The sequence below is a fragment of the Lycorma delicatula genome, chromosome 10 (genome assembly GCF_047948215.1).
Source record: "Lycorma delicatula isolate Av1 chromosome 10, ASM4794821v1, whole genome shotgun sequence".
Lineage (NCBI taxonomy): Eukaryota > Metazoa > Arthropoda > Insecta > Hemiptera > Fulgoridae > Lycorma > Lycorma delicatula.
The window spans coordinates 37,541,817-37,561,754 of record NC_134464.1 but is presented as its reverse complement, the minus strand read 5'-3'; the positions used below and the strand labels follow the sequence as shown (position 1 = coordinate 37,561,754).

Here is a 19,938-nt window from a genome sequence, read left to right as displayed (position 1 = left end):
TAAAATAAAATCAAAACCATCAAAGGTCACTCAATATTCCAAGGTTCAAAGTTTCTAATTGGTCATGACTACCTAGCCATTAAATCTGAACATCCACAAAGGTCATAAGGAAAGAGATACGTGTTAAGGCATTAATATGAATTTATTTGATATTGGTCAATAATTCTGACAAATTAAAGGTCAGCTAATTCCAATAACTTTTGTCATTCTCTCAGTATGAATTTCATCACTTTAAAAGCTTTTGTTATTTCTGTGCCTTTTTAAAGTAGAAATAAGATTGAAAATCCTATGATGTAAGAAGTAAGACGTGTTATTAGATTCCTTAATGCAAATCATGCACATCATGAGTTTCATTAAAAGATAAAGAGATTTAAGATGACGTTATGGATAATCAAAAGTGCAATGATGGTGTCAAAAATTTAATGAAGAGGAGCATATTCATGAAGATGAATGAACTGAATACTGAATACTCACCATTGCAGATGATTTGCTGTTTAACATATTTATAAATTCCAAGGAGGGAGTGACATTAAAACTAGATGAAATCCATAAAAAATTTCTTTACGGCATACTTTAAAAAAGTGTTACTGTTCATCGTGGATACTCAAAAATCATTGTGAGATGGGTTCAGTATAAGCTTAGGAATCAACACGTGCACAGAACTTTACATTTTTTGACATATTATTTCTCATGCACAATATAACAAGAAACAAGACAGGTTTCCCAGGCTATATCGAAAAATAAATGCCCATCAAGTAAATAGCATCATCCTTGTTTGCCATCAAAATCCAAAAAATAAATGCTCTTACTTAACTTGAATAGATAAGGGTCCAAAAAGTTCCACTCATTAAGTTTATAATGAAAGGGATACAATATATGCTAAAACATATTATGAATGACTAATATGATCATATGGAATGCAGAATTGCAAGACAGGCTGCGTAATGTAACTGGTGTGATCATCATCCACAAAACCTGACTTATAATTTTTCCAGACAATCTAACTCTTTGAAACTTTAAAATGAGAATTTTTTTAGCATGTTGCCTATCTCATAAACTTAGCTCGTGAAAATGTCCACCTTTTCATGAAACTGAAGAACTTCATAAGTGGAATATACTTCATCAGTCACTGTTCATTCACTGGACTGGTAACAGATGAATAAGGTGATTCAAAACATTCCGAATAGGCCTATATAATCCGCTAAATGTACAGCAAGTAGATAATTTTTTAATATAACTTACATACATATAATAACACTTTTATAATAAAATGGTGAAAACACGTAAATATGAGTATGCACACTATACAAATTACTTATATATAAAATATTCTCTATTTACTTAACTAATCAGTAATAATGAAATAGCTGATGTTTTTCATATGACCTTATACTGAGCATAGAGAAAAAATATTTTTCATTTCAAAGTATTAAAATACTTATTGAATAAATAGTGTGATTAACTGTTCTGGTAAAACATTAAATTTGGAATCACTGTGCATGTTTAACACATTTCTTTTACTGAAGTATCTTATTTTATTACTATTATTTCTGTTTATTGTCATTTTATCATAACTGAAACATCAACTCTCATCAGCATTAAAATAAAGTACATGAATGTTTACTTTTTTAATAAATTTAGAAGCTTATTATACAGAAAACGATGTCTGTATTAAATAAAAAATAAACTGTGGGCTAGGATGATCATAAAAATGCTCAAGACCAACAATTAGTCTGCAAAGCTGCCTCTAACATTTCTAACAAAATTGACTAGTCATTATGTTTCTTGGTTATTATTTATATAAATTGCTTTTACTCTATGAATAATCCCTGTAATGAAGTTATTAAAAATGCAAACATTGTTTTACTAAAGATCACAAATAGTATATCCGATTATTCTTGTCGTTCATTACTTGCTGCCGTCTTAAGTGAAATCGTTTTTCTAAATTGTAAAGTGCATACATTGTCTCAAAAAATTTTGCAACCTTTATATTTCTAGTTGAAATGATATTGTTTAGGTAACATGTCAGAAAAAGAAAGCCAAATAACTAAGACAGTACAACATTATAATCAAAAATTAAGTTTTTCTGGAAGGCATAAAAATGTTTGTCATTTTCATGATTTTTATGCTGTCAAAATGAGTACTAAAAAAAATTAAGGCATAATTTGTATAGATAATACTATTCTTCCATTTATATTTGATTTCCCACAATATCAATAAGAAAGGTAAGGTGTACTACAACAGCAGTATTATAAAGGGAATATTTACCATTTTTAAACCCACTAAACAAATGCTTATTACAAAAATACGCATTAAGAAAATCTGAAACATATAACATAAAATGATAAATACTGAATAAGTGTTATGAAAATTAATTTGACAGTAACTTGTTTTTGAATGAAACAAAACAGCAAAAAAAAAAAAAAAATAGTTTAAAAAATGTATCAATCAACTCTACCACTAATCTGCACAACAGAGCAGATGGTAAATAATTTAAAAATAAAACAAATATGCCTAATAAAATCTCTAAATATAAAAATTCAGTCAGTCAAATAAAATCATATGGAAATAAGTGGAACCATGGAAATGAGTTAAGGCATACAAAATTGAATCATACTAATGTCCCAACGGAGAGGTAATAGTGAGGGGTCTTGGAACAAAATGGTACAACTAATATCAAATTGATGAGCCCTCCCTTCATATTCTGTAGTTCTGATACTCCCTCTTAGCTAATATCAAGAATTGACTGGTTCTGCTATTAAAGTCTCAGCATTGTCAGCATGAAGGATCTAGCAAAGTAAAACTCATGTTTACAAAACCAAAAATGGGAAGGAAGGAATCAAGAAAAGGAAAAGGAGTAAATAGTGAGAAATTCATTGAAGTTATTTGCTGTCTTGTCCGGGAATGAAGTCAATCAATATTAAAATATATCCTTTACTTATTTTAATATTTTCTAAAATTCACCAGTCTGTAGAAATTATTCAATGGTCTGATAAGGTTAGAAGCTGCAACCTTTTAAATGGAACTTCTTCCATGTAGAACGTGTCATTAAAGAGAAATGTTATTTTATTATAATCATTTGATAAATATTTTTTTAATAGTAATTAACACAAGATGTTAATAAAAATTGAATAATAATTTACGCTTATAGTTTTAGTCTGTGACCAATTCTCACATTATGTCATTTAGTCTGGTAATAACATAATTACGGTCAGGATGGTCCACATAACAAAGATAAATATGTTGATGGCAACAAAAATTTCTCCATGACCCCAAAAAAAAAGCACAGATGTAATGTATATAATTCACTGATCTCTATGGCAAAATGATAGCATCTCAGCCTTCCACCCAAAGATTCTGGGTTCAAATCCCAGTCGAGCATAACATTTTTCATACACTACAGAACTTCAATTTATGTATTCTCATGCTCGACTACGAGTTCATGGTTGAACTATTCTTTAAGCAAAAAAAAAAATAAAATATTACATAAAAATTGTAAGATGTCAACCTGTGTTACCAATACACTAATCACATTAAATAGAATGTGAAATAGTTTTGAATAAATAATCATAGTTTTGCCAAGTAATTATAATTAAAATCAAATTAATTTGCAGTGAAACACGAAGCATTAATAAGTAAATCACACAAGCACAAAATAGGCAGATAAAATCATGCAAGTAAGCAGGAATGTTGTAGATAAAGACATCAAACATAAGATTTTTATGGGTAAGTGCATACAATGCAATTTTAAAATATATTGAAAAGAATTTTAGAAGATTTACACATAAGTAAATTCATGCTCCTTAAATAAAGGAAGCTCCAGAAAAAAAAGATAATACAACAGTAACATAAGATACATGTAATTAACTGGATATAATACTAAGTACGGCGATAAAGCCAGAAAAAGTATCAAATTAAAACAAATTAACTATCAGAATTAACCTTTTACTGTTGTTATTGTCTGAACGACTGTCTGTAATGCTGGATGTATTCCTACTTTTCTTCTGTTTAGTAGTGCTGCTTGGAGCAATTTCTGCAGGCAAATTTTCTTTCTGAAAATCTCGAAGCTTACCAGATCTTCCTGTAAAAAGATAAACAAACTAAAACTATTATTTATTTAAAAAAATTAGAATATCTCTGTTTATTTAACTTCATAAATAAAAGTCTCTGCATAACTTATATTTAGTAACTTTCAACTATTTAGTTAGCCATCATTCCCTTTGCTTACTCTGATAAATAGTCACAAAATTTCTCAGAGGATATCTAATTCAAAATATAATAATCTGAGGTTGTCCACAATTCACTAAACAGGAACTCAGTTCCTAATATAAGAACACACAAAATATGAATAAAAATTACACAATTATTTGTTAATGTTTCACCGACTCTCTGATCAATGTAGATAATATCATTTCATCTTTTTTCAGTATTAATTATTCAGTGATACACCTTTAAACTCCTCCTAATTTTTTAATGGCTGAAGATGAAAAATGTTAATTTTCATATATTTACTCCAACCATAATAACTATCCTTTTTACCCAATATCCAACATCTCCAGTGTTGTGGTGCAGAGGAGGAGAGGCCTCAAAACCTTAAAAAATAAAGATAGGGCAAGTGGCAAATTTTAAAAAACTAATTAAATGCAAAAAAATGATGTGAACCAGAGCTGATAAACTGATCCGTTGAAAAATTGTAATTAGTCTACATTTCAAACACTATTTAACAGATTTATTGAAAGGAAAAATTAGAAAATTATTGACAAATAAATGTTTCCAGCATTGTTTTAATAATCCTCCTCTCAATGAAAGTGAATTTAAAAAAATACATTTTTTCAGGTAGAATGTTAAGTGTTTCAATTTTTTTACAAAAAATTACCGTTCAATATTCTGTTACATAAGTTTCAAGCTTATGAAGTGAATTTAATCATCAAGCATTCTGATCAAGGGATTCAAAACTCTGAGAAAGTTTTATCAGTTGGTTCAACAACTTTTACATTTGAAGCATGAAGCAAGAAAAAAAAAACCATTACATTCATAACAAATTGATGAACACCATTTATTAAAATCGATTCAATATTTAACTAAGCAGGCTATAGAGGAGGTGAATCTTTGTAACAAACAATTTCTACAACTTTATTTATAATTTTTAAAGAACTGATACTTTACTTTCTTTTATTAAATGCTATATGATAAAATGGTTTGTGCAATATTTGCTTCTCAAATATATTTTTTATAAAACACAAAGTTCACATAAAATATTTTTGAAGTGTTCTTACTGCAGAATAAAATTTATTGAACACTGCTGTAATTTAGTAGCTAAGATATCTACTATAGTACATCATATGCTTGTATAAAAGTTTACAACTTGGGAATGGATTTGAAGAACTGTACATTTTTAAAAAAGAACAATACTTTAAATATTGTAATACTTGGACTATTGTTAATTTAAAGATGATTGAAACCAGTGCAATAGAGAAGGAATTTGCAATTACCTTTATCCCATTTTTTTCAATGTGGAGCAAACTGGCTCCACAGAAAATAAAATAAGAATATAATATATTAATAATACACAAATTACAAAAATAGTTCAGACAACAGAGATTCATTTAACTAAAGATTTACTGGATATTAACTATTACATACTTTTACAGTTAGAAGTTACCTTTAGTACTTTTTTTCTGTGACATTAAACCTCTTCGAGGTGAAGCTGTAATTGCATGTATGAAATTTTCACTGAAAAAAAAAAATAAAATAAACAATTACTAGTATTATTAATGTCAAACTATATTATGTGTTTGAAGAAGTAATGTAAAGTTGAAGGAAAAAAATATTTTTAGGAGAAAACAATTTAAAAAATAAAATAATTTATATAGGAAATGCCTCTGTCAAATAACAGTCATCTTGGTGTCATACCTTGATTAGATGTAATTATTCTAATCCTTTATTATTGCTGGTTCATGAATAAATAAAGCCTTTGTAGTTTATATTTAATTATTTTTATTGGATATGTAAAGTGTATATATAAATATATATAATATTATTGTACTTGTCAATTTGTATATAATACCACTGAACTTATAATTGAACCTTTTATGTAATATTATGTTGACTCCATGAAGGCTAGCAAAAGACCGACTTACATTAGAACAATAGCTCATTTCTATAGTAGGAAGGAGCAGAGTGAAGCTGCTGGAACTGTGTGAGCCATTCGGAGCTCAGTGCATCTGAAAGGAGCTGTGTGCAGCTGATCGAAAGACCTTTATATTTCAAAGTACTTTTTAATAATTTTTAATAACATGAAATGAAACTGAATCTGAACAGCCTCTACTAAGTAATGATAATGATAAGTGGAGGAAACTATATCCTCAAATACCACTTTCCAACCACAGTCAAACCTTAAATGGTGAGCTTTTGGAACAGAGACTTACTTTTAATAAATTTCAATTGTACTGCAGAAACTTTGTGATTTAATGTAGGTTAAATTGAAATGCAAGGATTCTGGGAAGCAAAATTAAATTTCAAAGCCACAAGATCAGCTTTAAAAAATAAATCATCAAGCAGGTCTTACAGTGTTCAAATATTAATAAACAACAAAGTGTAGGCTTTGGAATTATCCACGGCACAATTAGTAACCGTTATGTAGAAATATATGGAATATCCTTGTGAAAAAAATAATCAAGCGCAAAACTTCAACACAATGATGCCAGGTCTCACAAGGTGAGAGTGTCCTCAAATTCATCTAATATTTCAAAAGCATCACATTTCACTATAGCAACAAAAATACTGGTTAGCATTCATTTGATCTTACTGCTTACGATGTCTTTCTCTAGTAGCCCTTGAACACCAAACTTTTCTAATGCAGACCTAACTGATAGATTGAGCAATGCTATCTTACATTAAATAAGAATTTATCATCATATGCAAGTGATCATCAGAAAAACATTTTAAATACTAAATTGCATAAGACTATAACAGACTATTATAAAATTTTGATAAAAACTTTTTTCTATATACAAAGACAATCATATATAATAGTAATGACAAAAAATGATAATTTTTTAAACTATTTAATGTAGATACTACATCCACACCTCTGTGGGCAAGTTGGGGATCCTTTATGCTTACTATATCATTAATACCACAGTTAACTCATTTCATTTACTGTGAAAGAGATATATCAAGTTATGAATGAATTTGTCTGCTTGTTATACAATCCCACAACAAAATTGTGGAATGCTAAAATTGTACTATTTGTAAACCAGGAAAATTATGGTAGGCGAATTTCAGTACTTCCTATAAGTTTTCTTCAGACCACCTGGAGAACTCATACTACTCACACAGAAGTGAACTGATTTTTTTTACACTATAAAACTTAATTTTTCCATCAAATAGTTAGCTGAATAAAATTCTTCAAAAATAAGCTTCTTTTTTTTTAACGTATACTGTGATCATAAAAAAGTAATATGTATGAAATAGTTATTAACAAATGTAAAATATTGAATTACAGGATCTAAAGAAGTATCTTACCACTCTATTTTTGCTCTTCTTGGACAGAGTTTCTTTTTAGGAGGAACTTTAAAACTTTGGTGAATGGAAGTACTATCAGCATCACTATCGCCTCTTTCTTTTGCTTCAAATGAATTCTGCTTGATTATATTCCCTAAAAAGTAATAAAAAAAAAATTGGCCAAATTCAAGCTTACATAGAGTACAGAAAAAGACATCAACTAGAACAGTAAAAACAAAAAAAAAAAAAAAAAACCAAAAAAGTTACTACATTAACAGATCTGTGAGCAAGATGGATCCTTCATGGTTACTATATCTACTGCAATATTACACAGTTTAGTCACTTCATCAACTGCAAAAGCGATCAAGTTATTGAATTTGACTCAATATAGTAATTGGAAAGGATAAATTTTTGTACAGTGCAATTTGTTTGTGGATTTTATATTTCTCTGTCAGATGTTAATTTTCATTAACATAAAAAAAAAATATAAATCTATATAAATTTATTGGTTTGTTTATTTATTTAATGTAATGTGGGTTCTCATTAATATATGATACATTTTTCTCGAATTATTTTATAGATTATTAAAATTTTATAAGTGTAAGAAATACTTCACAAACAAAAATCCTTCAGTAAATTCCATTTTCTGTTATTTAATATAACTTATAACCTGATGTATACTTATAATATTAGATTTGGTATGAATAATTAATTTTGGTCAAGGGGGTCCAGAATTATAACACCAAATACAGGTCAACCAACATATGTCTAAAAAAAAATATTTTGTGGACTTGGGAAGCACTGGATTGTTTTATTCAGATTATTTACATTTTATTTTTTTTGTTTAAAAGATTTTTTTTAATGTCTCCTCAAGGCACAAAACTTTAAAAAAGAGCAATTTTTTTAGATTTTTTGACTGATTTACATATTTTCCCATTACAGCTATACCATCGTACATTGCTATAAGTGGTAATTGGTTTGCTTAGCATTTCTCCCGCCACCACCCAATTCTGTCTCCCTAAAGCATAAGATCAAATGTCTGTGCCACAAACAGCTACTGAGCCTCGAAACAGTTTAACAACCACTGTCCTAAGTAGCTCCTAGAGCTTACCTAACAGCATGAGCGGACTAAGTGCGGTTCATACACCACCGGCTTACATTTCCCAACCACTCACTTGTCATATATTTACTAAAATCGGTAGGCGCACCCTGTCAACTACTAAAAATATATATGACATTCATAAGTTAAAATTTACTTTGTTTATACAGCAATTCGCTGCCATGCCTAGGTCACTGAATGCCAGCAAGTACCTGTCCACCATATTAAAGCGTTTGGAGCCCTAATTGGCTGGTGGTCAGCCATATATCTCAAGGTTAACTTCCCTCAGCAAAACGTTAGGAGTCTTTCCCTTAAGTAAACTACTGATGTCGGTTGAACACAGCAACCACATCAAGAACCTCCCACATGATCTGACAGTGCGGCTCTTGCCGCATTGACTCACTCGTTGCTCCCTGCCTCTTTGCAATCTCCACATGGCTGCCCAAACTTTCACCACTAAATCAATTGAGAGAGCCTTCCCCAATATGGCGAGCCTTATTGATTGTTTTAAAAACCTTTTGATTTTAAAATTTTGATTGTTTTAAAAACATCAGTGCATATAATTAATGCTCTGCAATGGGCACTCCTTAAATTTTGAACAAGTGCTCTATTCATATCCAACCTATTCACCCGCTATTATAATTGATAAAGTAAAAAATGTGTATCAAAACAAAACAAGATTTACTAAAATGTAGTATAATACTACGCTATATTTTAAGGAGTAAAAATAGAAGCAGCAAAAATTTTTTTATAAATAATTACAAAAATCATTTATAAACTTCAACACAATAAAAAAATTCTTAATTTTCATATATGTTCTTTTAAACATGTGTATATTCAACTTTAGAAACTTATATGTTAAATGCTTTTTAAGTATGAAGAGAAAAAACAGAATCATAATACTTATTTTTACTATTACATATATTATATCTACCGCCTATATTTACAGTTACGTATAATATTTACAAAGTATGTCTCACAATTCTTCAAAATTTTATGTTTTTAAATTTAAAAAATTTTAATATAGTTAGATTATTCCTTTTATTATTCTAAATTATTACTTATGGGAACACATGTTTGTGCTGTTAAAATGGGGGGAACTAGACTCCTTTTATGAAGAAGAGATGTATTCATACATTTTAAAAGACTATTCCAAAGTTACAAATCAACTTGTAAAGAATGGGCTGATAAATCTCTGGCCTGATAGAGATCGTATGAGCAGGTCTAATATATTTGGTATTCCAAAGTACAATTGGTTAGTATTCTAACCAAGTTATTGGCTTGGTTAGTATACATTTGACAGTGTTTATAGTAGGACATCTTTGTTACTTTCATGAAAATGGAAAAATTAGAAAAATGTAGTTATAAAATACTTCCTTTTGAAAGGTTTGACATCGTTTCAAATCAAACAAGAAATGGATTCAACATTTTTCCATCATATTCAATGATAAAACAGTGGGTTTCTGAATTTATTAAAGGTCATAAGAGTACTGAGAACAAACCATGCTCCAGATGTCCCATTGAGGCGACGACGAAAATGATAGAAAAGTTCCATAAAGTCATGCTGAAAAACCGTAGATTAAAAGTGTGGGAGATACCCAAGAAAAAAATGACCACTTATAGCAAAAAAAAAATCTTTTTCACCATGACAATGCACCACCACATTCGTCAGTCATAGCAATGGCTAAAATCAACAAACCAAAATTTGAATTGCTTGCTCATCTGTCTCATTTGCCAGATTTAGCACCCAGCAACTACCACCTATTTCCTAATCTCAAAAAATGGCTTGAAGGACAACGATTTAAGAACAATGAGGAAGTTTCTCTTAAAGTTACAATAAAGAAGTTGAGGAGCTTGACAAACCGCATTATAAAAATGGTATAACTAAATTACAGCACCAGTAAGACAAATGTATTAGTCTTTGTAGAGGTTATATTTAAAAATAAAACCAAAAAATCTTGCTTTCTTTATCAGGCTGGAAACATCAGCCTACCCTCGTATTGGTGTAAAATAATTAAAATTAATTTCAAGTTAGAAAACTTGAAATTTCTTTACTTCTTTCCTTTTCCTGTTTATAGCCTCTGGGAATTACCGTTCAGGTATTACTTCAGAGGATGATATGTAAGAGTACAAATGAAGTGTAATCTTGTACAGACTCAGTTCAACCATTCCTGAGATCTATGGTTAATTGAAATCCAATCACCAAAGGGTGAAAGTTATACAATTCGCTACCAGCTTCTTTGAATTATTTAGTATGTAATTATTTTACTTATTTTAGTATCTTCACATATCCAATTTTTATTATTTCATGTATTTAATAATTATTAATATGAACTTTAAGCAATTCTATTTTTATTTTATAATTAATTGCATATTTATTTTGTAGCACAATTTGGAGATCAAAAATTTTAAATAAATTGAACTATTCGAAAACCTATTGATCATGGATGTTGAAGAATATTCATATGTTTATTGAAGTTCTTTATCCAAAGATTCTTTGTCAACAGTTACAATCAAAGCCTAACTAAATAAAAACAAATGCAATTAATATTCCAACTGCATTTAACATGAAATGAATGCATTTAACATTCCAACTGAATGACACAAAGGGTCATTCCGTGTCAAATCAACAAGATTATAGCATTCACAACCCGACCCCAACTGGAATTTTCATGAAATTTGGTATGAATTAACTGTTGATAGCTATTAGAAAATACTGAATTTCAGATCTCTATCATTAACCATTTTGCTTTTAGAGCCTTCCAAATTTGCTGGAAAATGGCAAATTTCATGTGACGAAGGACACAGTGTATATATGGATCATTTTTATAAATGTACCTCTGACTGATGAATTGTTGGGAAGAAAACCTTATGTAACGGGGACCCTGAAAGCAAACCATAAAGAAAATCCAGTCTATATTATTAATAAAAGAATTTCAAGGGGAGAAATTGTGCAAGGTTAAAAGATTACAACAAGAAAAGTATCTGTATATTTAAGTGGTTTGACAAATGCCAGATAATAACAATTTCTTCTTAATTCAGTGCACAAATGATAACAGTCAAAATCAGATCTGAAAAAGAAAAATATAAGCTCGAGGCCATCACAAAATATGACTGAAAGTATGGGTGGAATTGTTTGAGCAGATCAACTCATGGCTTACTACTCCACAGAAAGAAAAACTTTGTGATGCTATTTATATATTTCATATGATTATGAATAACACATATCTACTTTAAAAGACATATAGGATTAAAAAAAAATGATATTGTTAAAATTTCAGGACATGTTATTGAAAAATTAATCTACATTAACAAACAAAAAATAAGCATGGAACCAGCAGTTTATAGAGGCATTGGCTAAACCCAAATTTATATTCCATGGCAAATGGAAAGGAGTGAATCTGGTAAACCATGAAGGAAATGCAGAGTATGCACTAAAAAAAAAGTTAGAACAAAATCCCAATATTTATTTATTGTTCGTTGTGTTCTTTGCAACCAACTCTTTGTCTTTTTGTTTTGAAATCTACCATTTAGGCTAGTTCACATTTAGTAAGTTTTTTATTGCTATTATTTCCATTTTAGTATTGTATTATATTTACCACTGTTTATGTTATTCCTTTGAACTATTTTTTTCAGAACTGTACTGTTTTATGATTGTATTTGATAAAATATTAACATTTTGTTTGATTATTATAACAAAATGAATAATTATCAATTCTGATACGTGTTTTTATTTTATGTCTCACCCAGTATAACAATTTACAGTCTGTTCTGTCTGTAAAGTTTATAATATTTAATATGCTTCTATTACTGTAGATTACGCAGTATTAATAAAACTAATGAAAATATAACACAATAATTATTCTGTTTGCTACTTGTCATGTTTTACGAAATAACCCGAAGCCTATATTTAGATAAAGAATATAAATTATTTCGATGCGATAAATATTTCATTATTTACAAATAATAGCAAGACTGTATAGCAGAAGAATGGATGACATTTAGTCAGAGATGATGTGTTAGGTCTATATTCTGTGGCAAGCGACGTCACTGTGGCGTCTTAAATATTTCATCAGTTTCTGGCCAAAATGCATTACTAAATTATAAAAAAAAAATAATAAATACTGGCATTGATAAAGGTCTTAAAGATGTGAATTAAAAAAAATAATATCAGCCACATTGATTGGTTTCTTGATACATTACTAGCACTGAACGTGTTAAGCATTACACAATATCAGTTAACCTTTTTCAGAAAAAAACTAATTCACTTCTCAGATGGCTCAGCAGCACAATATTAAATTGTAAAAATTTTGTGAATTTAAATACCATAAGGATGACTTTGGTGTCGAGGCATCAAGACACTTTGCCCAATCATATGGCAAGAGTGCATGTGATTGTCTTGCTGGTACTCTTAAAAGAGTAGCATCAGAAGCAAGTTTAAAACGCTCATACCAAGATCAAATAACAGTCACTCAGCTTTATGATTAGGCTTGATAAAATATTAAAAATATCAACTTCATATCTGTTTCAAATGAAGAATATCAGAAAGAAGAAAAGTATTTAGCACCTCGTTTAGCAAAAGCGATGACAATCCTAGGTAATCAAAAGTTGCATATTTTTTTACCATTCAGGAAAGGACTTCTTAAAACAAAAATTATTTCTGAAAATGAAGAATATGAACAACATAGTTTTTCATGAAACAGAAGTTGGTTTTCTTGAAATTTCTGATATAAAAGGTTTTTTAACGTGCATTTATAATATAATGGTATTTGGTGGTTAGCTAGTGTATTATCTGCAAATGAATCGACAGAAGAAGTAAGTTTTCTTCACCCTAAAGGTCCATCTCCTTTTTATGTTTTTCCAGCACACAGTGATATTATATTACCTTGACAGTAAATACTAATGAAAGTTAATCCAAAAACTGCAACTGGACATATATATACATTATCTGAAAAGGAAACTACTCAGGCAAATGAAAAACTGACAGTGAAATAATCAATATTTAAAATAAGCATATACTCTTAATCAGTACATTAATAGTAATCAATACATAAGTGCTGTTGATGTATTTCATCAGACTATTGTTAAATTAACAAATTAAAATATTTATTTAAAGTAACAACTACTGTAATGAAACAGTTAATTTAACAATGTATAAAACTTTCATTTGAAATTTATTGATTTACCTTACTTTTTGTATACTATGTAAGATTTTAAGACTGTCAAAATGTTCAAATCATAAATGACATAATTGTAATTATTTAAGACAAGCATTATTACATTTTAATTATTAGTTGTACAATTATTATCTATATTACTGTAGCATCTTGAATTAGGAGAAGTGAGTCTTGAGAATTATATTATGTAAAAATAATACATAGTTCTGTATAAATTATGTTTTACACTTCAGTTTTTTAGAACATTTAAAACTGTATGATTTTACTTAAAATTATTAACTTAATTTCACTTTTAAGCAAAAAGTGTAATTTTCAACCTCATTTTGAGTTTCATTACTGTCTTATTATAAAACTAAATAGAAATTTTTAAAAAAGTAAATTTTGTTAAAACATTGATACACATTTTATTTTTTCTCCTGATACCAAAGCAGTCCCAGTTTCAAATTTTCTTAACTGCTTCATAGCATAATGATAACATATATTTTTTATTAAAAATTGAAGACTTGTTTTTAAAAAATTCAAGGTCAAAGGTGGTGTGACCTTGAAATAAAAATTTATGTAAATATGGGCTTGTATAACGTATGAAAGAGCATCAGATAAACTTTAAATGAGACCATATTTTATCATTCTACCTTAATAAATAAGAGTTATGTTGATCTATGACTACTTTCGCAAGTCAAAATTTGCCATTTTCCAGTAAATTGAAGGGTTCTGAAAACTAAACGGCTTATAATAGAGATCTGAAATTCAATATTTTTTTCAAAACTCTATTAACAGATAATTCATACCAAATTTCACGAAAATCCCAGTTGGTCAGGCTGAGGGCCTTGCTGATTTAAGATGGAATAACCCCTTAAATAATCTTCCAACTTCAGACAGCCCTTGTTGTGAATAAAGATTAGTGATTCCCAACAAGACAGTGCTCAGCCAGTGTCATTTTCATCAATTAACATGTTATTTAGCACTATCAAGGTACTAGGGTAAGAATATTAGTGATTAGTTGAATGATAAAAGGGACAAAAAGATCTTGTTACAACACCCAGGAATTAATCCAGGTGTTTCAAGGAAGTCTATGTTTTCTCAGTTAGATCAGTCATCAACCATGACTATTTTGCTAAAAGTTTCAAACAGTTCAAAACTCTTAAGTTAACTAATTGTGATTTATGTAGTAATATTGAAGAAATAGCTAAAGTATATATCAAAACCCTACTTTATAAAGCAGATCTAAGAACAGAATATGGAAAGGCTAATCCATTTTCACTTAAAATTATATGGATTTCAATAAACAACAATGCAACAAGATTTTTATAAAAACAATGTAACTGAAACTTAATAAAAAAATTTCTTACCAGAAGTGGAACAGAGTATAGGAACAGAATTCAGGGGCACAAAACAAGGTTTTATTTTTTCTTTAGTATTGCTGAAAAAAAGAAAACAAAGATGAATGTACATAAATAAAAAATGTACATCAAAGCATAACTAAGAAATCTTAAAAAAAAAATAAAACGTTAAAATATCAATTTACCTCTTCACATGTAGTAAACCAAATGAAGAAAATCTGATGACATAAGACTCTTACAAAAGTCAAGAATGTTTTTGTTTTTAAATGTTTTACTATTTTTATAACCTTTAGTAATTGCATATTTACTGCTATACCTGCAGAACTACAGATGAACTGGTTGTTTCCAGTTTACTATGCCCCCACATATCTGCACTCTGGTATTTTTAGTTTCACCAGCTGTAGCAGGTTAGAAAAGGTATAAATTCTTTTGTGGCAATATAAATATAAATTAATTTTAAGATTTTTTTTAGAAATACAATTATGTAAGAATGAAAATGAGGTGGTTAGTGCATTCTTAACAACTTTATGCTTGTGTTGGTTTGTTTTAAAAAGCAGGTCATCCTTTTCTTTGTCATATACCTTCTTAAAACTAACCAGTAGATAAAAACGTTTTCTTCGTTAGGGATTCATGAGTTTTCAAAGAAGTATTTTCTGATTTTTATGTCAAGGAAATATTAAATAAATAGCTACGCTAATGGTTATTAAAATACTAAACTATTTACTGTAAGCAGTGTACAAGCACAATCTTATTTTATAAGGAAATATTGTTTGTATTCATGAATTATGTGACAATTAATCTTTCTTGAACATCTGAATAAAAAATATTCACTTATTTTTTTTTTAAGGATAAGCTCTATCAATACAAGATCTTCCCTTTCTTCAAACAAGCAATGACCTATATGGTTAAACTGTATTTTAATTTTTAGGAAACAGAAATTATTTCAAAGAGTTCTTTATTTATAGGACACTGAAGAAGCACTATGAGAAAAATAATCTATTTCAAACAAAAGCAACATGTATTGAAAATGACTGTATTATTACATTAGTATTTAGAGAATAAAAAAAATAAAATCTGGCAGTAGCAAAATTGTTTTTATTATTATTCAAAAAACTGTATTATATGACAATAATTCTTATTTTCATTTAATCGTTTAATAAACAATTTCAATTTAATATTAATATTGGAATTTTTAAATTACGAGGGCAAGTCAAAAAGTAAAGTGAAATTTAAAAAATTAATATATTTATTTGTACTTACTTTTATGATACATGCATTATTTTTCAACGTAATCCCCTCCTACTTCAATGCACTTAGTCCATCTTTTTAATGAGCTTTTGAATTTCTTCCTGGAAGAAAGTTTACGGTCTGGTATGCGGAAAATGTTTCTATGGCCTCTTCATCAGATCAATAATGATTCCCTGGCAACTCTTCTTTTAATAAGCCAAAACAATGAAAATTGCTTGGAGCCAGATCCAGACTGTATGGAGGGTGGTCCAGCAGCTCAAAACCAAGATATTGAAGGCAAAGGACTGTTTTTTTGGCCGTATGAGGTCGAGCATTATCCTGAAGCAAAATCACACCTTTAGAAAGTTTACCATGTCTTTTGGATGTGATTTTTTGCTTCAGTAAATGCAGTATCTCACAGTAGTTGTCACTGTTTATTGATTGATCTTTAGGTGTGAAGTAAACCAAAAGTGAACCTTGAATATCCCAGAATATCGTCATTATCACCTTTCCTGCAAACATCTGAGTTTTGAATTTTTTTGGTGTGCAAGATGAAGGATGTTTCAACACTAAAATTGGTCGCTTACTCTCAAGTTTTAAGTGATGGACCCATGCCCCATCAACAATTATTATTTGCTTAAGAAATGAGTATCATCTTCATAACGTTTCAAAACCTTCTGGGAAATTTTCAAACAGTTCTTTTTGTGGATTACAGTCATGATGTGGAACCCAGCGAGCATTTTGAAAGTTTAAAGGATCATGGAAATGTTTAAAGGATTGAAAATGCTGAGCCACGGCTTATATTCAACTCACAATGTCATCATTAGTTTTTGAAGTGGAAGGCCTACCTTGCTGTTCATCACAGAGAAATCCTATAATTTTTAAAGCAAACAATCAATTCATAGATCTTGTTTCCAATCAAACAACTCTCTCCATATTGCTGCTGCACTCAATGAATAATCTCTGCTGGTTTCACCCCTTCTGAACTGAGGAAATATAACACTGCTAGCATTTCTTCCTTGGTGCAATCAGACAAAGAAGCACTCATTTTAAACAGAATCACATATAGCTAACAATGAAACAATACTTTCAATGAATAGCTGATAAGAGATTATGGGTTACAGCAGAACATCATTTCTGCCATACAAGTGACTGGGTGGGAAATCAAAATTTCCTTTTACTTTTTGACTTACACTTGCATTATTTCAGTTTTAGTGCCTTTGAATCTGTTCTAACAAATCTGCACATTATGCATAAATGAAAGGACAGTCAGACTGGAAGAAAATTTGTATCCTCAATATCAGTAATTTTTATTCAAATTTAAAAATTACAAAAAGGCATTGAAACATTAAATAATTAAACCTTCCCATTTTGTACAATAAAAATAATAGTTGTAACAAAGATTTAATTACCGATAAAATAATCATGAATCATAAATATTTTACCCCAAGGATAATGGGGAAAGCTTTAAAGCTAAAATCTATTTACACCTTCCCTCTTTTTTTATCCTGTGTATTTATTTATCTTCATTAATATATGAACAATAATTATATATTGATTATTGGTTTACTAGTTACTTTTTCCAGCAGTGTTGATGAAATAAGAATAACATATTTAAAACTAATTATTAATGGTAAGTTAAAAATTAAATCTGACTTAACTTTTAATATTTTTATGAGAAAGACAATGTATATTGTCTTTCTCATAAAGTAGTAGTCTTTTTGCTAAATAATGCACTCTATAAACGCAATTTAAAAAAAATAAATGTCATTATAAAGATATGATTTTGTTATGATAGTCAGCAGATCAATATTGCAGGTTAAGCAGTCTGCCAGCATATTGTGTCTTATCAAATTAAACTTTAAAAATTTCCTCTAATCTAAATTATTTTTAGATTAGTTTTTAGCGCCTTCCTCTTGGAAAGACCTTTAAAATTATGCAATACATTTGTGAGTTATTGAAAAAGTTAATTACAAATCATGGTTATTGAAAAAAATCTCACATCACTTTCAAATTTAAATACTACTGGTTTATGTGTGTATATATATAAAAAAAAGAGCTATCTCTGGGCAACAAGTAAATAGCACATAAAATAAACTTGAATAGATAATTTTATATTAACTACATCTGGTACAGTTAAGTTTTTTCTTTGTCAAAATACATTTTTTTCATAAAAAATAACAATTTAAAAATTAAACAGGATAAACAGGATTACAAGTTAAAAAATATTTTTAAAAAATCTTTGAAGGAAAACATTAATTATTCTTTAGAAAGTTATACATAACAAACCACTGGATGAAAAAAAACAACAAAAGCCATGTTTTATCGCTTTAAAACCTATACCTAGTGTAGCCTGTGTAGATTAATGCAGTCAGATGACTGAGGCCCATGTACAGCCTGCCTGCGGCCTACATTTAATTCTATTACAACCGGCATGCGGGCTATTTTCGTGAATACGATACATACAATGATTCTTTAATTCATTTTGAACAGTTCTAAGTAGCTCTTACTGCGAACTGTTAGACTATTTTGGAAACTACATAACTTTATTCAGCATGCGTTTCTTGACGTGAAAAGCTAGGTTATGGCTACTTCGTTTGAGGCAATGTTTGATGTGTTTTTGATATTGATATAAAATATATATTGATATTTCATAAAGATATCAATATAATATTTTTAAGTTTTATTAGTGAAAGAATTACTGTGTTCTTTTGTTATTTTTAGTAAGTTAGTTTTCTAAAATATTTGTGTTTTATGCCAGTAGTGTTGTTTACTTTGTGCTTTATGAGCTATTACTTTTTTTAATGTAGTTGATGTTTTTTGATTTTTCCAGGTGCGTTTATTGTTTTATTTTAATATATTTGATCTAGGTAAATATTTTTCGCAATATAAGTTAACATTATTGCGTAGATAATCAAAAAAACAATAGACCTGATAAACAATCTTCTGTCAAATTCAGATTCTGCTGATAATATTAATTCAAAAGTCATTCTGAAATTCTGGATCCGAAGGAGAAATTGACAATGAGGAAAAAGATGCAGATTTTGAAATAGGGTCAGATTTATTCAACAGTGATGGTAGTGTCGATAATAGGTCTAACATTATCCAAAGTTTTCCTGATCAGGGTAGGATGAGGCCAATAAAAATACCAGGAGAAAGAGAAATAGTGGATCTGCAAAGCAATCAGATGAGATGCTGGGTTGGTTGTTTGATGAAAATCAGCCCCTTTTGTGGGGTTGTTTTATGTTTACCATACTGCTTCAAACTGTATCATACTTTCTTTTTCCTGTTTAGCCTCCGGTAACTACCGTTTAGATAATACTTCAGAGGATGAATGAGGATGATATGTATGAGTGTGAATGAAGTGTATGTAGTCTTGTACATTCTCAGTTCGACCATACCTGAGATGTGTGGTTAATTGAAACTCAACAACCAAAGAACACACCGGTAACCACGATCTAGTATTCAAGTCCGTGTAAAAATAGCTGGCTTTACTAGGACTTGAACGCTGTAACTCTCGACTTCCAAATCAGCTGATTTGGGAAGATGCGTTAACCACTAGACCAACCCGGTGGGTTGAAAACTGTAT

General features: G+C 29.3%; 1 protein-coding gene across 5 annotated transcripts in view; it reads right to left on the bottom strand.

The window, feature by feature from the left end:
* Positions 1-19,938, bottom strand: part of LOC142331241 (uncharacterized) — a 90,924-nt gene that overhangs the window by 24,738 nt on the left and 46,248 nt on the right. For all 5 annotated transcript variants that reach the window (XM_075376998.1, XM_075376996.1, XM_075377000.1 and 2 more), the window contains 4 exons: positions 15,132-15,202; positions 7,528-7,660; positions 5,663-5,733; positions 3,943-4,081 (listed from right to left, as the gene is read on the bottom strand). In XM_075376998.1, the coding sequence (XP_075233113.1) occupies positions 3,943-4,081; positions 5,663-5,733; positions 7,528-7,660; positions 15,132-15,202 (414 nt within the window). The remainder of the gene's footprint in view (positions 1-3,942; positions 4,082-5,662; positions 5,734-7,527; positions 7,661-15,131; positions 15,203-19,938) is intronic.